Genomic DNA, 25,144 nt, shown 5'->3' on the forward strand with positions numbered 1-25,144 from the left:
TGAGTGGCCCAGGAGGGCTGGTAACGTTTTGTTTTAACCTTTGGAGAATGCAGCGGTGTCGGTGCTAGCTGGGTGTGGGACAAAGTCATCCCGGGAATAGAAAGTCTCCAACCTGCACCACTGTGTTCCAGAAGTTCCTGCAGTGGGACTGAGAAGCTCCTGTGTGCATTTGGAGTGCCAGGAGGTTTTCCATGTCTAGATCCATCATGAAATGCTGACATCAAGCTAGTAGCTCTTGCTGCCTCAAATACTTCGTCTTTTGTAGTCAGCACAATTAAGACCTGCTTTAAAGCGACTGAGTCTTCACATCATTATTAATTATAGCTACTATCTTGTACCATAGATACTCAGAAATTTCGTCCTGCCTGAGTGAAACAAAATGCCCGTTAATTGGGTCCCTCTGTTTCCCTCACCCTTAGCCTCTGGCAACTCCCATTCTGTTCTCAGCAGCTGTGAAGCTGACTTTTTCTTTTGACTTCCACAGTGAGATCAGGGAGTGGTTGTCTTTTTATTCATGGCTTTTTTTTTTCCACTTAGCATTATGTCCTCCAGGATATCCACGGATACAGGTCATAGACTGTCATTCGAGAGGCTGACTAGTCTGTGTATACCCACATGACAGTTTCCTCACCCCCGCACTGGTGGGCCTTTGGTCCATTCCATATCCTGGTGACTACAAATGATGTCACAACAAAAAGAAGAGGGCAGGTGTCTCTTTGGCATATTGATTTTATTTGCATTGGACACATACCCGGAATTGCTGCTTCTGGCTTTATGGACTCTCCATAATTTTTTCTGTAACAGCCAAATCACATGCCCTATAAACAGATATTCTCAGAGAAGAAAAGGTGTAGTATTAAAATATGGTTATCCTGTTGTAGAGTCGTTGTGTTTCAGTAACTTTTCCTTCGCTGTAAAGCCCATCTCTCCAAAGCTAGTAGCAATAAACAATCCTGAGATACCATCTCCGTCAGTAAATACTTGTGAAATAAATGAATAAATGACACCAGAAATAACTGGAAAGTGATTTGAATTCTTACTGCACCCTCCTAAGGAATTGCATGGGAATTCCATTGATAATAAGGAACAAAACTAGGTTTAAAATCCTATCTGTGACAGAGCATGGCCAGGGACCCTGTACCTTCCTCCCAATTCTTTTTAGGACTCACAACCTCTCTCAACTCTTCAACCTGTGTGAAGATTTGGTTTTTCTCTCCTCCCTCTGTCTCTGGCTTTATTCATTTCTTTTCCAGGCGGAGACCAGTCTGTTTACAATGGGACTTTTCAATCCAATCACTGTACCCTTGATTATAATTATACCCTTGGGGCCTGAATTCTTACATAGGAGGGCAGAGGCGAGATAGTCATATAGTGTGAAAATGTTGAGACCCAATGAGTCCACTTACAAGATTACTGCTTCCCAAAATACTTACCCATCTCTGAAGGACATCCACTCTCTTGCATTCAGTCTCATCCACTCTTCCTTTGGGTGATTTTTTTTTTGTATCATGTATGCTGTTTGAAAGCTTGTGTAATTTGTGTTGGAGGCTCATGTTTTACTAAAAAGAAGAGCTCACTCACTGATCTGTTTGTGCCACAACCAAGACCCATGCATTGAGACCAGAGTGCAGACTTACTGTGCTCTTCTGGGAAGAGAAATATTTTGAAGGAAACTGGAAGTGGATGTGACAGAGTCATGGTTGTCTTCTCTTGTGGGTTTGTGTTCCTGTTCTGTTTCTGGTTTGCTATGTTTGTTGCTCATTCAGAGAACATTTTTGTAGACTGCATCCAGGCACGAGGAGAGAGGTACTGACTGGAGACTTCGTTACTCTCAGTCTCAGTCCACTGGCTTGCTTTGATGTGGGCAAGAAGCAGACCACTCTGTTTTGAGTTTTAAGAGGAAGAAACACAAGAAGCAGATTTATTAATAGCTCTCCTCTCATGCATTTTTATTCTATTTATAACTTATACATAGATATTTTCGTTCTGCTTAAATCTGTTTTTACAGTGTGTGTGTGTGTGTGTGTGTGTGTGTGTGTGTGTGTGTGGTGTACATGGCCATATGTGGAGGTCAGAAAACAAGTTGCAAAACACAATTCTCGCCTTTCATAGTGTGGGTTCCAGGGATACAACTCAGGTTTTCATATTTGGCTGCAAACACCTTTACCAGTTAAGTCGTCTTGCTGACCCAAGGTAAAGTCTTAGCAAGCATCCAATTTGTGATGATCCCTCTGCCTCTGTCTCTTTAACATACTTTTCCTATTTGAAATGAGCCACCACAACAAGCAGCTTCCATTTTTGAAATACTCTTCATAGTGGCATAAAACAGCCACCCATTATCTCTAATTATATCTTATTTACTTAATTATTTTTCACTGAAGAGCAATTTAATTGCCAATTCAGTGTCTATAACCTTATCTGGGGCTATATGTGCAAAGGGGCTCCTGGGAGTTTGCTGACTGCCAGTTCAGTGAGAGACACTGTCTCAAAAAAATAAGGTGGACAGCAACTGAGGAAACCATCTTATACAGACCTCTGACACACACACACACACACACACACACACACACACACACACACACACACACACAAAATCAAGACAGAAAATTGAAGTCAGATATCTGTGCAACACATTCACAGTGTTGAATGTCCCAGACACTGGTCTAGGTGTGTGGAGTATATCCGTGAATGACACAGGCAGACATTCCTCTCAGTGGTACTTAGCGGAGTAGGTTTATGCTACTCAACCTATGTTTGGTTGTAGTATAGACAAAGTTCAAGCTTTGCATTGCATAAAAATAAATAATGAAATGGGTGGCCAACTGCCAGCCCAGGGCAGCTGTGCCCCAGCATTGCTGCGATATGTCATTTGTATGATTTGTGAGGACTCTAGTGCAGATGATAAGTAATGCAGCAAGGCTGTTTGTCTTCGTTTCCAGAGCAGATTCTTTCCTAATGTTAGCTCTATGCTCAGATTTCTTACCACGCCATGATTCTCATAATTCTTCATGATTGCCACTCTCCTGTGCTTAACATTTGATGTTCTGCTGTGTAGTTAATAAATTAATACCATACCTCGTTTTATAAGGGATGTGAGCCTGCTTGTGCCAAATACATGATTTTTCTTGTACATGCAAGACAGAATCTGAAATTAATCACGAGCACCTAATGAGTAAATGTTTCCTTCAAAGGAAACAAAAGCGTGTTAGAGAAATTCCTCATGAGTGCGTTCGGTACAAGAGCAGAGACTCACAAAAATGGAAAGATCTTCATAAATCAATTGCCTCACTGAACAAAGGAAGGAATTAAAGCAGGCAGGATCTGGTGATGTGTCCAAAGGTGGAAAAGGGCAATATATGTGTCTGAATTAGGGTTTCAACTGCTGTAAAGAGATACCATGATCATAGCAACTTTTATAAAGGAAAATATTTAATTTAGGTGGCTTACAATGTCAGAGGTTTAGTCTATTCTCATCATAGCGGGAAACACTGTAGCATGCAGGCAGACACAGTGCTGGAGAAGGGGTTGGGAGTTCTACATCCTAACCCACAGGCAACAGGAACTGAACTGTGACACTAGGTGTAACTTGAGCATAAGAGATCTCAAAGTCCACCCCCACAGTGACATACTTCCTCCAACAAGGCTACACCTACTCCAACAAGGCCACATCTCCTAATAGTGCTACTCCCTTTGGGGGCCATTTTCTTTCAAACCACCACAATATGGAAAGCATGGTTAAGATCCTGTCTCACATAATATATTAAGCATCTTTTTCATACACTGCCTTCTTGAGATTTCAACAACTTTAGTAGATGAAGATATTTTTATGTCCATGTGCAACTTAGGAATTCCGATTCCCTGTGAATCTGACTTACTCACATGGACACAGTAATAGGTCTAACCCTGGGTTTTCTTATTGAACTTCCATTCCTGAGTTTTTTCAATCATTGGGACTGCTTTTAAGCTCAGGGAAAAAGATAAGATAAATACAGGTTCTCTTGTACAAGTAAATACAGGTAAGATTGATCTCTCATTGTGACTTCCTATACAAGCCTGTTTGAAGCACCAAATTAACTACTGATTTTTATACTTGCCTGTTTCAATTAAATAGTTTAGTGGAATATTGCAGTGAATGTATTTTTCTTAAGAAGTTCCTCGGTTCTCATTATGAGGTAAAATGTCCATTCTAGTCCTTGTTGCTGCTACAACTAATGCCCCAAATAGTTGGTAAGTTTCCATATCACAAAAAAAGAATATAGACAAGACTTTGTAGGTATCAATGATTAATAGGAAATCGGTGTTGATATCCTACAGTCTGGGTTACTACTGTTTTGGACTATTTATTTTAGGTTCCACATTAGGAGATAATTCTGGCTTTTGTTCTTATTTCTGTTCTTTCTCACCAGCCTATATATTACAACTTAAGTAATGACCCACAGATTATCTTATAATGAGGATTTCTACTGTGATTAAGAATAGCTCATCTTTTCCAAAATATTTGATTCTGAAAGTTAATATCACTTAACTAGTGATTACAAGTATTTAAAGTTATCTGGCAGATTCAGTTGAAAGATGATCTTCATCTTACCTTTTTTACTACTCTATAAGTCTAAAGCCCATTTTATCCTAATAAATGGGATTTTAAAAAATAAAAATGTTACATAATGAAGAACACAGACCAATGAAAACGCAGCTAAGGACTTGGATAGGTCCTAGTTCCATTTCCAGTGGGTGTGATAAAATATCCTAGCACCAGGCAACTTGAGGCATAATGAGTTTATTTGGCTTACAGCTCCAGATCATAGACATTACTGAGAAGTCAGAACTCAAGTAGATAGTCACATCACATCCATAGCTAAGAACTAAATGCAAAATCCACACATTCCTGCTTGCTTGTTTGCTTGTTCTCAGCTAATTTTGTTGCATATTGTTCAGGATCCTCTGAGGAGGGAATAGTGATGCCCACAAGGTCTGGCTCTTCCCACATCAACTAAAAAATCAGCACAGTGCCACACAGGCCAAACTAGGGCACTCTTCAAAGATGATTGTAGGTTGTGCCAATGAGAATGAAAACAGATCAGCACTGTATGTAAATTCAAATACTTATTAAAACACGATAACTAGTAATCTGTAAATTTATCAGTATCTGTTTTTCAAGGTTGAAGTTGGTCCTTATACCAATAGCAAACAATGATTTGCAAGGGTCATTAAAAAAATGGAAGCCAAACAATCATGACACTTTAAAGTATTAAGATGTAGTGTTACATATTTCAAGCTGATAAATGTATATGCTAAGAGGGCTATTAATTTATGATTTCACTATTTAGTATGAAAAGTATGCATAATTGTATTTTATGTGTGGCATGTATATTAAATAGAGATGCTTTCTGCCCCTTCAACTTTTAGTAGAGTTAATCTTATTGAAGAATGTTGGCCCAGGGGATGGAGACAGTTTGTTGGCAAAGTGCTTGCTGTCCAAGCTTGAGGACCCAAATTGGATCTTTAGCACCCATGCAAAAACTGGGCATGGTGGTGTGCACCTGTGGTCCCAGCACTGGAGAAGTGGAGACAGGAGGATTCCTGGGACTTAATGGCCAGCCAGTTTAGCCAGATGAGCTTCAGGTTCAACAAACACTCTATCTCAAAAAGCAGGATGGAGAAGCAAGTTTTGAAGACACCCATCACTGAGCTCAGGCCTTCATGCATGCCCACTAACTCTCTCTCTCTCTGTCTCTGTCTCTGTCTCTGTCTCTCTCTGTCTCTGTCTCTCTCTCTCTGTCTCTCTCTCTCTCTCTCTCTCTCTCTCTCTCTCACACACACACACACACACACACACACACACACACACACACACACACGCTGGACTCAAATTACACTTTGTCAGCTATGCTCCAGTAAAGCTGAACAAAAAGAAGGTTGAATTCAAACATTTTGACTTTCCTAGATTTCTACATCTTTTGGGGGTTCAAGTTTTTAAAGAAAGTGCACATTTGAAATGCTTGGTGTATAGAGTCCCAGCTTCTTCCATTCGCTCCTCTTTCAAGTGATGAATGTTCATTCAACAAACTTTCCTAGACCCAGGTGTGCATGCCTGACGGTTGTCCCCTTCTTGCTGCTTTTCCTGGACTCCTCAGTTAATTCCCCTTTGGGTCAGCACATTATAAAACAACAAAAAGCTTTCTGTGAGCCAAAGGATTCCTGGGAGTTAGTGGCCAGTTTAGCCGGATGAGCTTCAGGTTCAACCAACATCTCAAAAAGCAAGATGGAGGAGAAGCAAGTTTTGAAGACACCCGTCACTGAGTCAAGCCTTCATGCATGCCCACAAACAAACATGCCCATTTTTTTTGCATTTTATTCTTTCATTTCTTTTTTGGGAGGGTGGGTATTGGGGTTGAGCCCAGGGCCTTTCATGTACTAAGCATGTGCCCTACCATTGAGTTGCATTCTTAGACACTCTGCCTCATTAAGAGAACCCACCATGCATGTTTTCCACAAGAAAGAATCGCTCAGGAAAAATCTCCATGTGCTGAACACAATCACAATAGTAAGAACTCTGCAAAATCTAGAATAACCATGCAAGATGTTATGGGTCAAATGGAACATGAGCTGTGGAACTTTATGGAACAGCTTCAATTGGTGTGGCAAGTTGTAGAAAACCTAATGATTTCAGAGAATCAGATCTGGGAGTGGACAATTTTAGGTAGGTATTTATAACAAGAAACCAAAATGTAAGTTTGAGCTACAAAATAAACAACAAAACCTACATTCCACAGGAATTGTAAATGTTATGTGGATTATATGAAGGACACCCACCTTGTCAAAGGTATAGAAGGTTGGCAGACTGGAGGGAAAAGATGGATAGCTCTGAGGAGCTGCTCTTGCGTTATGGGTTGCTCGGGCGTGAGGTACCTGCACCTTATTGACTATTTGGAGAATGTACTACATGTTCCCTGAGTTAATAACAAGGTTCATAGAAGACTCGTGTCTGGCAGTCATCTGAGAAATCTGAATGGAAAAAAAGGACTGGCAGCAGAATAAAGGAGTCGTTTCTGAAGTGGAGACAAACCACATTCCAGGAGCTTGTAGGAATGTACAGAGCTTGATGGTTCCCTTGGATTCAGTAGATTCGGAGAGAGAAACATGTTGTTTTCAGGTTCTGTCTTTTGAGGACCACAGGGCCTGCCTCCAGTTCTTCAGAAGAAGAGAAACAGCAACAAACATTCCGAGTGAAGATGCCACTAAGGTAGCTTCAGATTAGAAATTACAAAGCAGCTCCAAAGTAGCCAAGCGTCTGCCTTCTATAGTTGGTATCTTGAAAGTCCTTCCCAGGCCCATTGGATGATGGCTGGGTCCACAGCCTGTGTGCTATTGGGAGATGTTAGAACTTGTAGGAGACAGGGCTTGCGGGGAGATGAAGGGATCTCAGTGGGTGCCTTTGAAGGTGATCTTGGGACTGCATCTCCTGTTCTTTCTCTGTCTTTGCTTCCTCTGTCATGTGCTGTGATCACAGTGGGCTGTCTCCCCACAGGTCCCAAAACAACAGGGACAAGAGGCCACAAAGTATATGGAGCTTTCCAACATTCTGTTGCCCACACTCTCCTTGTCAGATGGGATCATCCCCTGCTGTCGTCAACACAGGAAGCTCACAGGAGACAGAACACGACGTAGGAGAGGGAATCACGAGTTGAGCTACCTTCCGTGTGACCTGTATCGAGCCAAAACTATGATCCCCCACAAAGCCTTTTAGGTTGATTCCCTTGAGTATTTGTTAGAGCAATGGGAAGCTGACGGACACAATCGCTGGGAAAGAAAACAAGTTTTAAATGACTGTGCCGTCTAAGAAGTCTTCATGCTAGGTCATGATGACAGGGTCTGTCAGAGAAGAGCTTCTGTCCATCCTCTTCCTCCTCTCCCCTTGCTTCAATCATGGATGATTCAGAAACTCCTGTGAGTGAGGGGAGGGGGAGGACAAGAGCTAATCAAAGACAAAGAGAAGGAGCCCATGACTTGACGTGGAGCGTGCTTCCTACCTAGAGTTCACGGTGAGGCTAGAGTTCTGATGTCGTTTATGTTTTATTAAGTTAAGACAGTGGCCTTGATTAGCAGAAGGGATTTTATTAATAACTGACTGATAGTGACTATTGAAGTCACTATTGGAAGTTCCTGAATTTTCCCTTTGGGACAGAGGAAGAACAGCCAACTGCCCCCAAATAAATTTAAATAGGAGGGGGAAGAGGTCAATCTATGATTACAACTCCCGAGTTATGTTTTGTCTCCTTCTGTTCTACCCAATTAATGACAGGGGGAGATGATTCCATCTGACAAGGACAGTGTGGGCAAGGGAATGCTGGATGCTCCGCTGAGTGGGCATTTATGAAAGAATGTAGCGACACAGTGACATTGCTAGAATTAAGGTATGAGGTGAAGGTTTGGATCAGTTATGTGATGTGACAAAAGTGATCTGTGTGGACAACTCTGGGAGTGGTGTGTGTAGACAAATTTCTAAGCAGTCTTATTAAATAAGAAACACAGAAACAAATACAGAGGTAATAGCTGAAGAGATCAGAGAAATATTGAACAGCCACAACTAGCCTTAACTTACCACCATGCGGTAGCTTCCCCAGAGAGCGTCTTCCTGTCTAAACTGCACTTTTATTGCCTTCCTGTTCTGTCTTCTCATTGTCTCTGATGCCCAGCCATCACTTCCTCATTACTGCCTGTCTATACAGACCTCCAGGTCTCTGTGGTTGGTACTGGGATTAAAAGTGCGTGTCACTATGCTTGGCTGTGTCCTTGACCACACAGAGATTCTGCCTGCCATGTGATCAGATTAAGGGCGTGGGCTACCACCACCTGACTTCTGTTTATGGCTCGCTCGCTATGACCTCTCATCTCCAGGCAAACTTTATTTATTAACATACAAATAAAATCACATTTCAGCACAATTAAAATATCACCACAAGTGTGCTAGGTGGATTATGGGAGTAGAAAATCTAGATATTATAATAATCCAGGTATAATGAGGCTTGTCCACAAGAAGAAAGCAGTAAGACAGAGCAGAAATAACTAATTGGAGAGTATTTTAGTGGTATTATTTCTTTTGTGTGTGTTTGTGAACACGTGTGTACAAGTGTATGTTCAAGTGGTATGCATATGTGTATAGGTGTGAATAAATGTACGTACACATACATGTGGAGGGCAAAGGTGTCCTCTATAACTCCCCACCTTATTCTTTGAGCCAGGGTCTCTCATTGATACTGGAGCTTGCTGATTTGCCTAGACTGGCTAACCTCTTGTGCCTGTTTCTGCCGGCACTGGGATTGTAGGTGTGTGCTTTTTTGTGTGCGTGTGGAGAATCTGAACTTCACTCACTGGACCATCTCCCTTCCTTTTTTTTTTTTTTTTTTTTTTTACAAGGAATGCATGGATGAATTAATTTTGAATTTTTTTTGTCTTAGCTAGAGCATTTGTCTGTTTCCTTAAGTCATTTCCTGTTTAAATATATCACTGTTTCTCAGATTCGTTCAGGCTAATGTATTTTCTCATTCTTTTTTTTTTCTTTTTAAACCCTGAGCTTGGATCTTTATCTGAGAGAATTCTTTGAACCCTCACAATGACGATGTGTTCCTCTGGAAAGTACTTGTGCATTGCTTTTGCTCAAATGCCCTGAGGAAATATCTGTCCTCATTCATATTCCTTCCCTGTCTCCTTGTCTTTCTCTGTCTCTGTCTGTCTGCCTGTCTGTCTGTCTGTCACCCCCCTCTCTCTCATGCGCACACACACACACACACACACACACACACACACACACACACATACACACACGCACGCACGCACGCGAGCATGCACACACACCGTGGAACCCCAGGAATCCTGTGTCTGGCCTGTGCTGCATCACTGAGGTCATCTCCAGTGCTATGTCTGTACCACTTAAACTTTTTCTTGGCTCCAATTTTTCCACATTATCTGTATTGTTAATCCAGACTGCAGAATAATACAATTCAGGAATTCTCAAAGAAATGTTTACCAGCGCTAGCACTGAGTTTCAAACCAGACAATTTCCTTTGCAGTCTACTGAATATGAAGCGATTTATGTCTAGTTCATCTTTCAACTGAAACTTGGTGGAATAATTTTATCAGACAAACCCTGGGCAGACTCTCAATCCCCAGCCTGTTCCTACAGAAGCCTGTGGTCTGGTTTCCTGCAGTCTGATCACCATGAGGTCATTAAAGGGAAAGTTCACTCACAATCACTAGGTTTCGGCAGATTATCTGAGTCAAGGCTCAATTTGGTATGTTGTTTAATGTCTTCTGACAGGACTTAAATTTTAGCCATTTTTGTTGTTGACTTATGATTTCAGAGAATGTGTATTCACATTTTACAAAGCAAAATTGCTTCTGGGAAGGGAGTCCAAGGACCAATGCAGAAACAGAAGTTCCCCACTAAGGTTCCTTTCTGTAGCTTTTACTGTCCTGTGGTTGTCTTGTTTCATGTGAGTGATAGTTAACATCATGAGACATGACAAGGCCATGGCTGAGAAGCTCTGCATCTGCAGACATGAGCATGTGTGGTGAAGGTGGTGGGGAGGTCTACCTTCAGAAGCCTGGCTCTTTAACAGATTCCAGGTCCTATGCTGCCTGTGATTGGAGGGATGGTGATCCACCTCTCCTACAATGTCATACTTGGCCAATTGAGGATGAAGGAATCTGTTGCTCATGTCAGTTTTACCAGTTTAGAATAGACTCCATATTTAGTCTGGTCAGTAGAGATTGTTGGACCCCAAAGTTTAGGGTCTCAAGTGGGCGCCCCAAGAACCCAGACTCCAGTCCAGTTGATGCAACAACAAGAGGAATTTATTGAAGCTTCTGTACAGAAGGGCAAACTCTGCTCCTAAGAGCAAGACCCGCATCTTACTGCAGCCCTATAGGTGCTTTTAAAGGAAAAGCCCACAAAGCCCACAAGATTACAATTCCCATACAATTTCATGGCCTGATCACAGAGTGATGACAGAGTGGGTACAGTCACGTCCGCATGCACATTCTTCCTGAAACCTCAAGGGGGGTATCAGGGCGGGGAGTGGAGTTTACACAAAGGTCACAGTGGTCCTTCCTGGAACACTTGCAACTATCCCAGTCACAGTTGAGCACATCTCTTAACAGAGATCTCTTCACATTGTTACATTGTGGCAGGGGTAGTTGAATAATGGCTGAGTCAGGTGGCCCTTGGAACTAGTTTTCTTTTTAGTTCCTTATTTCCTGGGGCTTGGGGGTGTAAGCCTGAAGGGTTAGGGTCTTTCAAGATGACTTGGGGTATGTGATGACTGTGGATAAGACTAGAAAGCCATGAAAGCCTATATTAAAAAAAACAAGGAGTTAATGTAACAGATGACAGTAATATCCCTTTTATTTCTGCATATAATAGAGTTCTTTACATGTGTGTGGGAGTTTCAATATTTTATATTCAGGTAAATTGGAGCACCTAGTCAGTACTGTGATTAAATTCTATAACATACATAACTCATAGAAATAGCAAATGTCTAAAAACAGCCCATGCCACCATTAAAGGTTAGATATTTTAATAACCAGAACACCAGCCACAGAGAAACACCTTATGAAAGTGGAATTTTTCACCTCAGTTATCTTGAGTTTTCCAGTTTCAAGGTAAACACATTGATGGCTTGTAGTTTGCAGCTGCATTCTTTTTTCTCTAATTCACCAACTATGACATAAAGATAGATATTTCCCCATGACTTCAGCAACTCCTCCCCATTCGACCCACCCATACCCTTCTTGTGACCCACCCATTGACAAACTAAATTGTTTATTGCCATTTCCAGAGCAGAAGACTCTTCAAGAGCACCCTTTAGGGAAACCTTCCCTTCCTCATCCACTTTCTTTTCTATTGCCCACCCTTCTCCTAACTCCCACTAATATACTTGGGTCATGCTGAACAGGGTGCACCGCTCGCAGTAGATGGCCATGTTCCCAGTTTTCATGTTAACATGTTCTTACTAGAACCCCAAAGTCTTGGCCAGAGACTTTTTTCACTTTTCCTGAAATCTGTCCATCCCTACAGCTTTTCAAGCATTTTCCCTGAGGTTGGGAGTTTTCTGTTAATTATTTCTTCTTCTTCCTCCTCCTTCTCTTTTTTCTCAGTTAATTAATTAATTTTTCAATTAAGATTTTTTAAATCTTGACCTTTTTTTTCTGAAGAAGGAAAAATGCTAATTTTTATTCTATAGTTTTAATTTTTTGAAATGTTCAACGGATGATCAATAAGCAATAGTTATTTACATCACCAAGAAATGATTAACTTTCTAATTGATCCATCAAATTTCAGAAAAACTGACTGATTAATTAACCTTTTCTAGCCCATCCATGCTGTGTTTCCCAATAAAATATGGCATGTTTTGGTTTCACCAAACTCCGGTCTCTCTAAAGGAATCAAGAATCATTTTACACAAATCCAGGCTATGGTGGGCATCAAATGAGATGAGAAAGTGTTCAAATGTACAAAAGTTTGCTTTGTGATGATTCCTTTTAAGAGTGAGTGAAGAGATTCTAAAGATTTGCGATTGCTGCCTTGTAGAAAAGTTAAATTTGGAGGGGAAATAGAATGATTTAGAAAACTGGCCTCAATACTTTAAGATGTTCCTATATGAGATAAAAATGATTATTGACCTCTTGTAAGCCTCATATTTTTAATGAGCACTGATCTTATTTTTGGTGAAAATAAAAGGCTAAAATAAGATTATAAGAATTTCATGCCATTTTCTATTCAAATTTAGCATTGTAAATTTACTTCCCGATATATAAATGTATGTGTTCATACACTGTTGGGAGATACTAATATTTATTTATTTATGCATTTTTGGAGACAGACTCTCACTGTATTATAGGCTGGCTTCACATTCATGATGTCACTGCTGAGTACATGTATGAATCACCATGCCCCAACAAGACTGACCATATAGATAAGCAGTATTACTCTGAAGTAAAAATTACAACATCATTTTTTCTTACGAAAGTTCTGGAATTACTTAATACATATATGGAAAAGACTGGCTACACAGTTTAAAACTAGACTTCTTCAAAGGATTAAAAATAACTGACTTAGAGGAGACCATCAGAAAGTGAGTCAAAGTCACTATATATCAAGGTATTAACTCTGTTTTGTGTGTTTGGGGAGCACATCTGCTTAGGACTTAAATCACCCACAAAAGGGAGGTGGTTGGATGTGCAACTTCACATTGAGGTTGAAAAAACCAGTAGAATTTTCAAGTTTTCTTTTTCTTTTTTTAAACTACATAGGTAACTTCTTTGTGAAAGAATGTTTTCAAATACTTTTACTAAAAATTATCTGTCTCACCTATTTATCACATCTCTGTGTATGTTTGTGTGTGTCTTTGTGTGCGTGTGTGTGTGTGTGTGTGTGTGTGTGTGTGTGTGTGTGTGTGTGTGTGGATCTGTGTGTCTGCGTGTGTACATGGGTGCAGGTGTTCTACAGACAGCAGAAGGGGAAGTCGGATCCTCTGAGGCTGGAGTTGCAGGTGGTTGTGAGCTGCCCAAGGTGGGTGCAAGTGAACCGGACTCAGGTCCTCTGGATAGCACGAAGCCTTCTTGACTGCTGAGTCGTCTCTCCAGCCCGTCAAATGATTTCTAATGTCTCTTCTGCTAGATGTTACATATTTACAGTAAGTTGTAGCCTCTGACCACATCTTTCTTAAGGTAAATTATGTCAAAGCAATTCAGGATAAACTATTTCTGGGCTAAACCATTTCTTTAAAAAGTTCCTGGACTTTTGCCATGGCTTGTATGTCCATATGAAAGACAAGGAGTTAATGTAAGAGATGACAGTAATAATCCTTTCATCTCTGCACATGTATAGGGTCCTTTACCGTGTATGTGGGAGTTTTGATATTCTACACTGAGGTAAAATGGAAGCATCTATAGCTCAGCTTCGTGTCTGCTTCATGTATCGCTGCTCTCTGAACTCCATAAATTCCAGCAGGTAGATGCTGTTAAGACTCTGTGGCTTCCGTGGGGACTCGGATGCTCAGAGAATGTGGTGACCCGTCTCCTGTGAGATGGTTAGGTGGAGCAGACATCAGTTCATCGCATCACAATGGAGAACTTCAGATAGGCAGAGTCCATACTCGGGGCTAGAGCGAAGACAGTCAAGAAGACAATAAAGGGGGAAAGAATGTTTTGTTTGTCACTGTTCCACACAGATAGACTGGATCAGTTATGAGTTTAATTTTTTTTCTAGAGCATCAAAATAAACCAGCCTTCTGTCTTATTATTCTAAGAGCATCTGTCAGTTATCTTGCTGTTTATTTTTTGGAAGGTAATTATAGCAGCACTGAAATGCATGTGTGAGTCAGCATTTGGTTACAACTGCCACACGCACAAACACATACATACACAAGTCTCTCTATGAAGACTATAATTTTCTCTGGCCACTGAACCCGAAATAGACATGAAAGCACAGCAATAATAAAAGCATGGCTTTATTATGTATATTTATTTTTATTTTTAAGTCTTTCAAAAATAGTTTTTTCCCATTGTCAGAATCTTCCTAGGAAGAAGGAGGCAAATTATATGCTTTAAAGATATAAGAGTATGGAGCTCTAGTCTATTAATAATAATGAGTATCATTAAGGAAATCAGTAGAGGGTTATTGGCTCTATACCAGGCTCAACAGACCAGATCCACACAGAATCACACATGATGACTCCCTGCATGATGTCCAGAGAAAGTTCAGAACTGATCCATGAATCAGACGTGTGTAGCCAGTGTCATAGAGGATTACTTTTGCTTTAATTTTCATAAGAAAAGCAGCTTTGAAATGACCCAGCACTTGTTCTTCTTCTACGCCTTTCTGTCTATAAGTCAACCTCCTCTGCTTGGCTCATTGAGAATGTTTCAACCATGAGGTGTGTCCTGATTCTAGAATCACAAGTTGGCCAAGGTCTTTAAACTAAATTTGTGGTCACTTCGTTTGTTGACAATGTTGATTGACCATTTTCTCCATGTCACTGACTCTTCTCCACATTCTGCCCATATTGACCATTTTAACCATTTTCCCTGAATGTATTGTATGATGTACTCAATCAGAAGGTAATACACAGAAGAGAAGGGGCCTCTATGCAAGATCACCCAAGTCATCCCTGGAAGCCAAGGTTCTATGGCTTAAAAACCACGCTCCACCAGGTTCTTACTATCTGAGTTGGTTTCCTAGGGCTGCTGTAACAAAATACCATGGACCAAGTGACCTTAAATAACAGCATAGTACCGACTCAGTTCTGGAGGCCAGAATTCTGAAACCAAGGTGTCTATGGGCTTGATGTCTGTGGGGGTCGGAGAACTAAGTGTTCTCTCTCCCAGACGGCTTCCAATAGCTGCTAGCAATCCTTGGCTCCTGGCAGCACACCTCCAACCTTGCCTTCATCTCTATGTGGCCTTCTTTACATTTGACTCTTCTTGGTTCATTTCTCCTCCTCCTCCTTCCCCTCCTCCTACCCCCTTCTCCTCCTCCTTCCCCTCCTCCTAACTCCTCCTACCTCCTCCTCCTCCTCCTCCTCCTCCTCCTCCTCCTCCTCCTCCTCCTCCTCCTCCTCCTCTTTCTTCCTCCTCTCCCTTCATCCTCCTCCTTCTTCTTGTTTTTCAAGACAGGGTTTCTCTGTGTTACAGTCCTGGATGTCCTAAAACTTACTTTGTAGACCAGGCTGGCCTTCAACTCACAGAGATATGCCTGCTTCTGCCTCCAAAGCGCTGGAATTAAAGGTATGCACCACCACTGCCCAGCTCATTTCATCTTAGAAGTACTATAATGATTGGATCTAGAAACCACAATAAATCTAGGGTGGTTTCATATTGAGATCTTTCAGTTTCATGCACAGACCCTATTCAGAAAGCCTACTTCAGAGGTTGTAAATAAATATGTGTTTTGGAAGCAGACCTTTCCACTTACTCTGATGCCTTTACAGTGATCTAGTTTTCAGATAATACAGTATTCTTCATTCTATAGTTGCCAAAATTGTGACTTTTTCATGGGATTTCCTCAGGAGACAGAATCAACTACACAGGTCTGGGTATTCTAGGGGTTTTGGTCTGGCTTTAAGAAATATTTTCCTTTAGATTGAATATTTTAATCACAGGTTAGGACTGGAGGTGAGGATAGGTTGGAGGGAGTTGATATGTGCAATTGGTTCTCTGGAGTTTTCAGAATATGTCATGTGATTGAGTGAGAGAGAAGAGCTGGAGCCTCTGATCTAAAGGTAGGGTATTTGGGCCTCCCAAATGGGAGCTGTCAGCCCATACTTGTGCCAACTGCTCATGTCAGTATCTAGGTTTATAAAGTTAGGAAAGATTTGTTAAGTATTTTAAAATATTAAATTAAATTAAATATACAGTGGACACAGTAGAAACCCATAAACAATATAGGTTATAGAACTATCCACAAGATTAAGCCAAGTATAAAATACACATCTGTCTAAGACAGGGTTATATAAAATTGCCATTTTATTAGAGGAAGTGGGATATGCTGGTATAAGAAGAGCCCTTATGACCTCCTCCAAAATGCTTCTTTATGACTGGTAGGCAAGTTGTGAGGACAGATGAGTCCTTGTTTAGCTTCTTGAGTCAATTTCTTATGTACTCTTTTTCACAGAATTTCATAGAATATTGATGTTACCCTGATTATCTCACTTTTCTCTTTCTGAAGAAGAGGTTTTAATTAATCAGTCATCATAAATAATCCTATTTCTTGTGCTACATGGACTTATTCAGCTAACCCTATAGTCCTTAAGATGGAGGGAAGGGAACTAGTGTTGCGGCATGGAGTCAGTTTATGTCAGGCCAATGCTAAGCCATCTGTTTGCATATGCTGTTTAATTGAGCCTCACAGCCTATCTGCACACTAAATGGTGTCCTTCTACAGTTTGTTTATAGGCAATAATCAGATTCAGAAGGTTTGCAAAATTGTTCAAGGTCAACTATGAGTTGACAGAACCAGGATTTGAAGGCAGCTATATCTGAGGCTGAGAATCTGTCTCCATGGTCTTTTCTTGTTCCACAAACTCGAAAGAATTTTTTTTTTTGCCCTGCTTCTACGAATCAGCTCCCCATGTGGAAAATATCTAAGATGCCAGGTCTACGTGGAGTCTGGTTCTGTTCAGAGTTAATCAAAATCATCCACCATCCACGAGTAGATCTAGTGCTGAGAACATAAAATTAGCATATAGAATCAGAAATCTAACATTCTTAGCATTTGAAGGCAAGGATAAAAAAGCATCACAAACTTCATTCAGTTGTTTGTGGAGTGCTGAATGCAGGAGAAAAATGGATATTTTAAAACTCAGAGAATGAACTCATGCTCTGGGTATATCACAGTAGTTAAACTGGTCATGCAACTTTCACAGAAATGTCTTTCATAAGCCATCTTAAGCAAGTTCATAAGACTTGGATTTGTATGAATCTCAAGTCAGACAATTTCATCAAGAATCAAGGTATTCTGGGTGTTTAATTTTGTGACACAAATTGCAATTTGTTATGTTTAAATATCCCATATCAAGTAGAAGGGAAAGGTTTTTAAATGCACATAATGATTTGATATGAGGAAGTTCTTTTCAATGAGTGCTTAGGAGTTATGTGACAATTATTTTCCTATAGTCATTTCAACACCAAAGCGTCTCCTCTTGGCCAGTAACTGGTCTGTATGGTCTTAAAAGGAGGCAATTCAGTAAGTAAATGACTTTTCAGAGTCCTTGGACTGTCATCTAAATGAAGGGTTACATTGGATTCTGTTTGGTGGCCTCTTGCAGTAAGCTATAAATGAGAAGAATTCAGATACATTGTCTTAAAAATAATTGTATCTATAGATTAAATTTATTCCATGTGTTTCTAATATAAGATTGGATTTTTGAGTTGAACAATATTGTTATGGGTTAATTTTCCTCCACGATTTATTGATTTTAAATGTAACCAAGTAAGGGTTGCAGGAAACCTTTCATCAACATCAGAATCTGGGACTAAATTCTAAGTGGACTAGAAATTTTCAAGCCACTTGTTTTGTTCTGTTACCTGTTGCTGTGTTTGTACTATGAACTCTTACTTGTCAAGAGAGTTTAAACATTTTAGACATCACCCTTGTGTTATTGGTTTTCTGTTTGTGATCCAAGTAGTGAAACTTTTACCCACAACAGGATGGCATTAGGAGGCGGAATCTTCAAAGTTAATTATATTTAGCTGATGTCTTGATTGATAGAGCCCCCATGATAGGATCAGCACCTATTATGGTCAACCTTAATTGTCAGTTTGGCAAGAATGAGAATCACTTGGGAGATGGGCCTCTGGAGGTGCCTCTACAGAATTATCTTGTTGAGGTTAATTGAGGTAGAAAGACAGTTGACAGTTCCAGTTTGGGATTCTGCACTGCAGAATAAAGGATAAAGAGAAAGGATAAAGTGAGGTGGGGCAACATCCATTGTTTCTTCTTTCTGATTGCATGCAATATGACCAATGCTTCAAGCACCTTCTGTCCTTCCTTCTCTGCCGTGATAAAGTACCTTGAATTATGTATTTTATTACACAGTAGAAAAGCAACTAAGACAAGGTCCTCAGCAAAGAAAGAGACCAAAGCCCAGTTTCTCTGCCATGCAAGGGTGTAGTAAGAAGATAACTAACTGCAAACTTTCTAAGAAAGCACTTACAAGATGGGGATCTCTGTGTTGCCTTGATGCTTACCTTTACAACCTCAGATCTGTGGAGAGTAAATTTCTATTGTTCAGGCCTCCTGGGATGTGTTATTTTTGTTGAAGCAGTTCATACTGACTAATGCATCTTCTTGTTTTTGTAACATTTTGAATAGTCTCAATTTAAAGGAAGAAGGATTATTTTGTTCATTCTTTGAGACCACATCCATCAGAGTGGGAAAGGAATGATGGCAGATGCCTCAGCCTGGGGCAGCAGGTGCTCAAGGCTGCATGTTCATATCTCCATGGAACAGATAGCAGAGAAAGAATGGTAACTGATGAAGAGTTATAAACCTTAAGGTCAGCCTTGCCAGGGCCACTTTTCCCAGTTAGGCTCCAATTCCCAAACAGTGCCAGACTAGAATAATGAAGCAATTTATATTCTATTATTTTAAAAAACTATCTGCAGGATGAGTTTTGAGGACTTTGGCAGACTAGCAAATAAAGATGAAGACATTCTACACCTTGAACTGGTATAATCTATGTATCACTTAGACCTCAGTAAACCTGAAGGAAAAAGAAAATAGAGGTATTGTATTGTTACATTAACTTTCTGAGAGACTTAGGATCAAGGAATTAAAATTGTTGAAAAACTGGGCACTTGTTTGTTTATTTATTCATTTTGAGATAGTATTTCATGTGTCTCAGGCTGGTCTCTAACTCCCTAGTTTCATTTCTGTGACTGTGATAAAATACCCCGACAAAAAGCAACATATATGAGAGAGTTTATTTGGCCTACAGTTATGGTTATAGGTTATAGGTTTATACAGTTATGGGTCTACTATTGTGGGGAAGTCAGGGCAGGGACTTGAGGCAGTTAGTCATATCACATCCCATAACAGATAGAGAATAAATGTAGGTTTGCCAAGTGTTCAGCCAACTTCCTCTGCTCTTACACATTTCAGGGTCCCAAACCTGGGAATGGTGCTGCCCACTTTCAGGCTGGTCCTTCCCGCATCAATCAAGACAGTTCCCCAAAGACATGGCCACAATTCAGCCTGATCTAGCTACTCCCTCCCGGAGGCCCTATTCCATGGTGATTTAAGGTTGTATAAAGGTGACAAAACTAAGCATCACAGTAGCTGAGAATGACTTTGAACTTCTGATTTTTAGGATTCTGACACCTGGGCAGGTTGTGATCACCCTAGACATGTGTTAGCTCCACGTTTAGAACACATGAGACTCCTACCCTGTTATTCCATCATCTGGAGTTGGTGATACAATAGTAAGACTAAAAAGGGGGGGCAACATAAATTCTTCTGACGGGGTGTGTAGACGAATTTCTAAGCGGTCTTATTAAATAAAAAACATGGAGCCAAATATAGAGGCTATATAAGCCTTAGAGATCAGGGAAGTAGTGAGAGGCACCAACCAACCTTACCTCACTAGTTCTGCACTTCCAAAATGCCATGACTTCCTGTCTACCCAGGCTTGTATTGTCTTGCTGTTCTGTCCTCTCATTGGCTCTTAACCCAGCTACCTCATTTCCTGGTCACTGCCTGTCTGTACAGACCTCCAGGTCCCTATGGTTGGTACTGGGATTAAAGGCAAGTGTCACCACGCTTGGCTCTGTTCCCTAGTATGGCCTTGAACACACAGAGACCCTGCCTACCAAGTGATTGGATTCAAGGCGTGTGCTACCACTGCCTGACTTTTGTGTTTACTTAAAACGGCTTGCTATTTCCTCTGATCTCCAGGCAAACTTTATTATTAGCATACAAATAAAATATCACCACATTTCAGCACAAATTAAATATCACCACAGGGGTGAGATGCCTCCAAAATGTCTAATGGTTGAACACTGGAAAATTATTGCTTGGAAGAATTTGGACATCATTTAAAAGCATGCTCAAGTTCCTTTGTCGTAAAATAGATGTGTCAATTGAAATTATTCTGTCCGACAGCCAATAATATGTGAAAAGATTTATTACAAGAAATTGACTCATGCAGCTATGAGGGCTGGCAGCTTCTGTTTGGGCTGTGTCAGCTCTTACATTCTGTCCAGGCCTTCAACTAATTGGATAAGGCCCACTTACATTCCTGAGGAAAAAAAAAATGGTTGTATTCTGTCTTTGGTTTTGAATGTTAATCTCCCCTCCAAACACTGTTTGACACATACTCAGAATGCTATATGATGAAATGGAAAAACCAAAGACCCAGTCAAGTGGACACATAAAATCAAATATGACATTGCAGACTTTATGAACCAGACACTTCCATCAGTATTCATTGCATATTGCCTATCCATTGATTTTTCATTTATGTACCCAGGTATTATTTACTTAACATCAACTCTCAGCCATTTGGAAGCTACCACACTTTTTCTGATGGTCTGTGCTCGAGACGGTGGGGGGCTCACAGCTGCCTCTAATGCTGACGTCACCATCCACATTCTGCAAACCACACTGGCTCCTGCGGAGTTTGAAAGGCCTAAGTACACCTTCTCAGTTCATGAAGATATGCCAGAAGACACTCTTGTTGGAACAGTGAAGGCAAGAGAGCCCTTGAGTAAGTGCTGAGTTCTTAATGCTGCCCCGAAGTTCATTGCTGTAAAATTTCCTAATTGATCAGGTCATGCAACCTTAAGTAGCTCTTTCCTTCAGTCCACACAGAATGAATGGAGTACACAGCTCTTGGCCGGTTTATTGTGCTTTCACTGTTCCCTAGGCATTTTTTAAAGAATGCTTAATATAGTACAGAATAATTATGGTGTACAAAGTGTATGTACTTGAACATTTTTAATAAAATACATCTTACTATATTTACTTCATAACTACAACCCACACACTTACTTTATATAGCTTTCCAGCTAAACTATCTGTAACTCCTTTTTACTACACAGTGAGTTACATGGTGTTTCAACTGAAATGTATTTTATTTAAGCATTCCCTTTTTGTTACCAATTTGACTGATTTAAGATTTCGTGTTGATGCAAAGAGCAACTGAGCAAATATTCGTGCCTGGCTTTCTTGCCATGTGTAGTGGAACCTCTCCAGGACAAAGTCTGGGATGAAACTCCTCTCTAAGAGTTGGTCCTTCCTGTCCTCTCCCCTCTCTCTCTTTCCACCTCTGTGGAGGATATTTGCTATCCATAAGGTGGATATCATAGAAAAATACCAACATAAATTTAACTTGGCTTCTTCAAAAAGATGTTGACTTTGTTTTTTTATTAATGTGGTTCTCTTTTAACTAATACAAGAAAGCTAAAGAAAACAATGGCTTGTTCCTTGTCCACCGGGGGCTCCCTTTCATCACTTAGAAAGTCTTAAGCCACGTGTCTCACCAGCACTTCTGGATGGGTGGAGGCTTCACAGTGTTCTCCATGGTGGGCACACATTGTTTCTTTACTTTAGCATACACTGCACACACGTTTGCATTCTCTCTGTTTTCAGATTCCTCAGAACCAATCTCTTACCGAATTTCCTCTGGCAATCTGGATGGAAAGTTCTCCATTCACAGGTGGCTGGGCAGTATCCGCACCCTGAAGCCTCTGGATCACGAAGCACAGCCCATGGTTGTCCTCACCGTCCAAGCTCAGCTCGGCAGCTCCCCAGCCTGCAGCAGCACAGAAGTGAACATAACCGTGATGGATGTCAACGACAACCGTCCTGAGTTTCCCACAGCCTCGGATGAGATTAGGATCTCCCAGACCACTCCACCTGGCACAGCCTTGTATCTTGCACGTGCAGAGGACAGAGACAGCGGGCTGAATGGACTGGTTCGGTACAGCATCGCCAGCCCTCAGCCAAGCATGTTCAGCATGGACCCAGGCCGCGGGGTGCTATACCTCAGGGAAAGTCTGGGAGGCCAGGGGGACTTCAGGTTGACCCTGGTGGCTGAGGACCAAGGCACTCCTCCCCAGGCATCTCAGTTGGTGCTTACAGTAGTTATTGAAAGCCAAGAACAAAGCCCAGCTGTGGCTTTTGAAAATTTGGTCTATCAAGTAGAAGTTAGCGAGTTTCTCCCACTGATGACTCAAATCTTGCAGGTACAGGCCTACCCACTGCATCCGTGGCATCCAGCCTCAAAGACAACATACTCCCTGGATGTCAGTGTGGACTCTACAGTGTTTGGAATCCACCCTCACACAGGGTGGATTTATCTGCAGCGGCAGCTAGACTATGAATCTACACAGACGTACAGGTTTAAAGTGTTGGCGCGATGCCCGGAGGACAGATTGCTGCAGAACGCCAGCACTTTGGTAATCGTTCATGTCTTGGATGAGAACGACCATTCCCCAGCCTTCTTGCAGGACAAGGTGTTTTTGAAAGTTGAAGAGAGCCCTATCCCCCTAGGGGTAATAGGCAAAATGACAGCCACCGACGCCGACTCAGGGAAGAATGGGCAGCTGTCATACTTCCTTTTGACTGATGGGAAATTCTTCAAGATGAATCCTAACACAGGTAACTCTTTGCAGCTTCTATCCATATCTTTAAAAATCAGAATAAAAACCCTCAAATCTTCAGATACAGCTTTAGGACGAAGACATTTTAAAATTAGATTTTGGGAAACAGTGTTTTATTACGGTTCTGTGACTTTGAAATAGAGTTAACATTGAGAAGACTCTCCCCTAGCGTGATTCGGTCTTCTTTTTCCTCCCCATCACATACTCCAGTGCCAGCCCAGGCTGTACAGTGTCTCAGTTAAGGATGGGTGGCACATAAGTTCCATGACATTGCAACGGGGTTGAAAAATTCCCATGCACCCCCTGCCCTGTCTTTACTGTCTCTGTTTAGTTAGTTTAGAAGCATGGCTACTTCCTCCATGTTACAGTGGCCTTCAGCATTCAATACAGTGACCCACTGCTCAAGTTCACAGCCCAAGAGCAATAGTGTGTGGCAGAGGTGTGTTGTGAAGGCCGTGCCAGCTAGGTTTGTGATAGTGTATTATGTGTGCAGAGTGATGACGCTGGTTGGTGAGATGTTCTCAGAATGTATCCTGACCACTAAGCTGTTTGTGATGGTTTGTAATTCCATACTGCGCTAGAGGCATGGTCAGAACTGTACTGCGTAAGTCCTGGGTGAAGGATTGTCTGGGGCGGCTCACTTGGGAGGCCTCAGCCCTGTCCGATGCATACTTTCTGCACTGTATTCCTGAAACCTGCCTCTTTGTGCTCGCTGCCTTCCTATAAAGCCAGTCACCTCATGTATGGAGAACCCTGGTATTCTCTGCTTATGGAAAGGGGAAAATGATTGGCCATCTACCATTCCTTCTCCTTTCAAGACATACCAAAGATGTCAAAAAACATTTCTTTGTGTGTGTGTGAAGCATAAATGCCATCAAGGTCAAACTAAAAAGTAATTTATTATGATTTCAAAACTACTAGAAACATTTATGTCCCTATGCTCACTTTGGTAAGGAAGAAGAGAGAAAGGAATCCTCAAATGTGATGTGCTTAATCTTTGATACCTTAAATTAAAAACTAAATAGAACACGTGACTATATTTGGAATTTTATGCTTCAGTCCCCCAAACACAATGTGTCTATTTGCACACAGGGAACTGGAAACACAGTAATAACTGAAGTGAGACATGGCCAGAGATGAGAAGAAGCTACCCACTTGGGCAATTTTCATAAAATAAATACTCCATTTGCTAATCTGGATTTGGGGCTTTCAGAGTTACAGATAGGAACTTTAAAAATGCTGTTGTGTGTATGATTTATTAAATCCCAGTTACAAAAACACTATTTAAATAAAGCTTATGTAGAAAATGCTACAATAAACAGTGTATTTAAGCTCACTGATTAAGCAACTCACACAGACCTGGACTTTCCTCTTTATCGTAGCTTTTCTCCCTATGCAATGTCATTTTATTTGAATTAAAAGTGAAGAAAGCTTAGCAAGAAGAATGTTTATGTTTACTTTTTCACAGATTTTTTTCAAAAATGGCAAGGAAGCCAGTCTAAGGCTGGACAGGAAGAAAAGCAACACATTCTTAAGGAGTGAGTGGCCTGTAAAGGCCCTTGGCAATGAGTTAGAAGTTTATTCTTAGTCTTCATGACTGAAACATAAGGGAATTTTCCAAAAATAGTAATAAGCAAGAATCATAACATAAGTTTTGAAAAGCATTGATAGCTATTTGGTAAGTCATTGTATTTTACTATGCACATATTTGGTGAGTTAAAAAAATGACATGTATAAATGACAGGTCACTGCCTAGGGAATATGTTTTTCAAGTTATTATAAAGTGATGATAACAATGGCCAATAACCTACTGTAAAATATTCAATTGTGTTTGTTTCAGAGGGCAGCCTTAAGAAGTTAGCTGTGAGAGATTGTCAGGTGGGGATCTGGGAACCAAATTCAGAAGTCAGGATGCCATAGCCTACATGCTTTCCTTGTTCTATGGAGCAGCATAAGGGCGAATAAACAGACATTGCAAATCTCC

General features: G+C 40.9%; 1 protein-coding gene across 1 annotated transcript in view; it reads left to right on the top strand.

Annotated features, from left to right (window-relative positions):
* Dchs2 (dachsous cadherin-related 2) overlaps positions 1-25,144 on the top strand; it is a 221,099-nt gene that overhangs the window by 115,680 nt on the left and 80,275 nt on the right. Inside the window, exons 4-5 of the mRNA XM_052730019.1 lie at positions 21,027-21,263; positions 22,148-23,158. Coding sequence (XP_052585979.1) covers positions 21,027-21,263; positions 22,148-23,158 — 1,248 coding nt within the window. The remainder of the gene's footprint in view (positions 1-21,026; positions 21,264-22,147; positions 23,159-25,144) is intronic.

The sequence above is a fragment of the Peromyscus californicus genome, unplaced genomic scaffold (assembly GCF_007827085.1).
Source record: "Peromyscus californicus insignis strain IS unplaced genomic scaffold, ASM782708v3 Scaffold_9__1_contigs__length_137607984, whole genome shotgun sequence".
Lineage (NCBI taxonomy): Eukaryota > Metazoa > Chordata > Mammalia > Rodentia > Cricetidae > Peromyscus > Peromyscus californicus.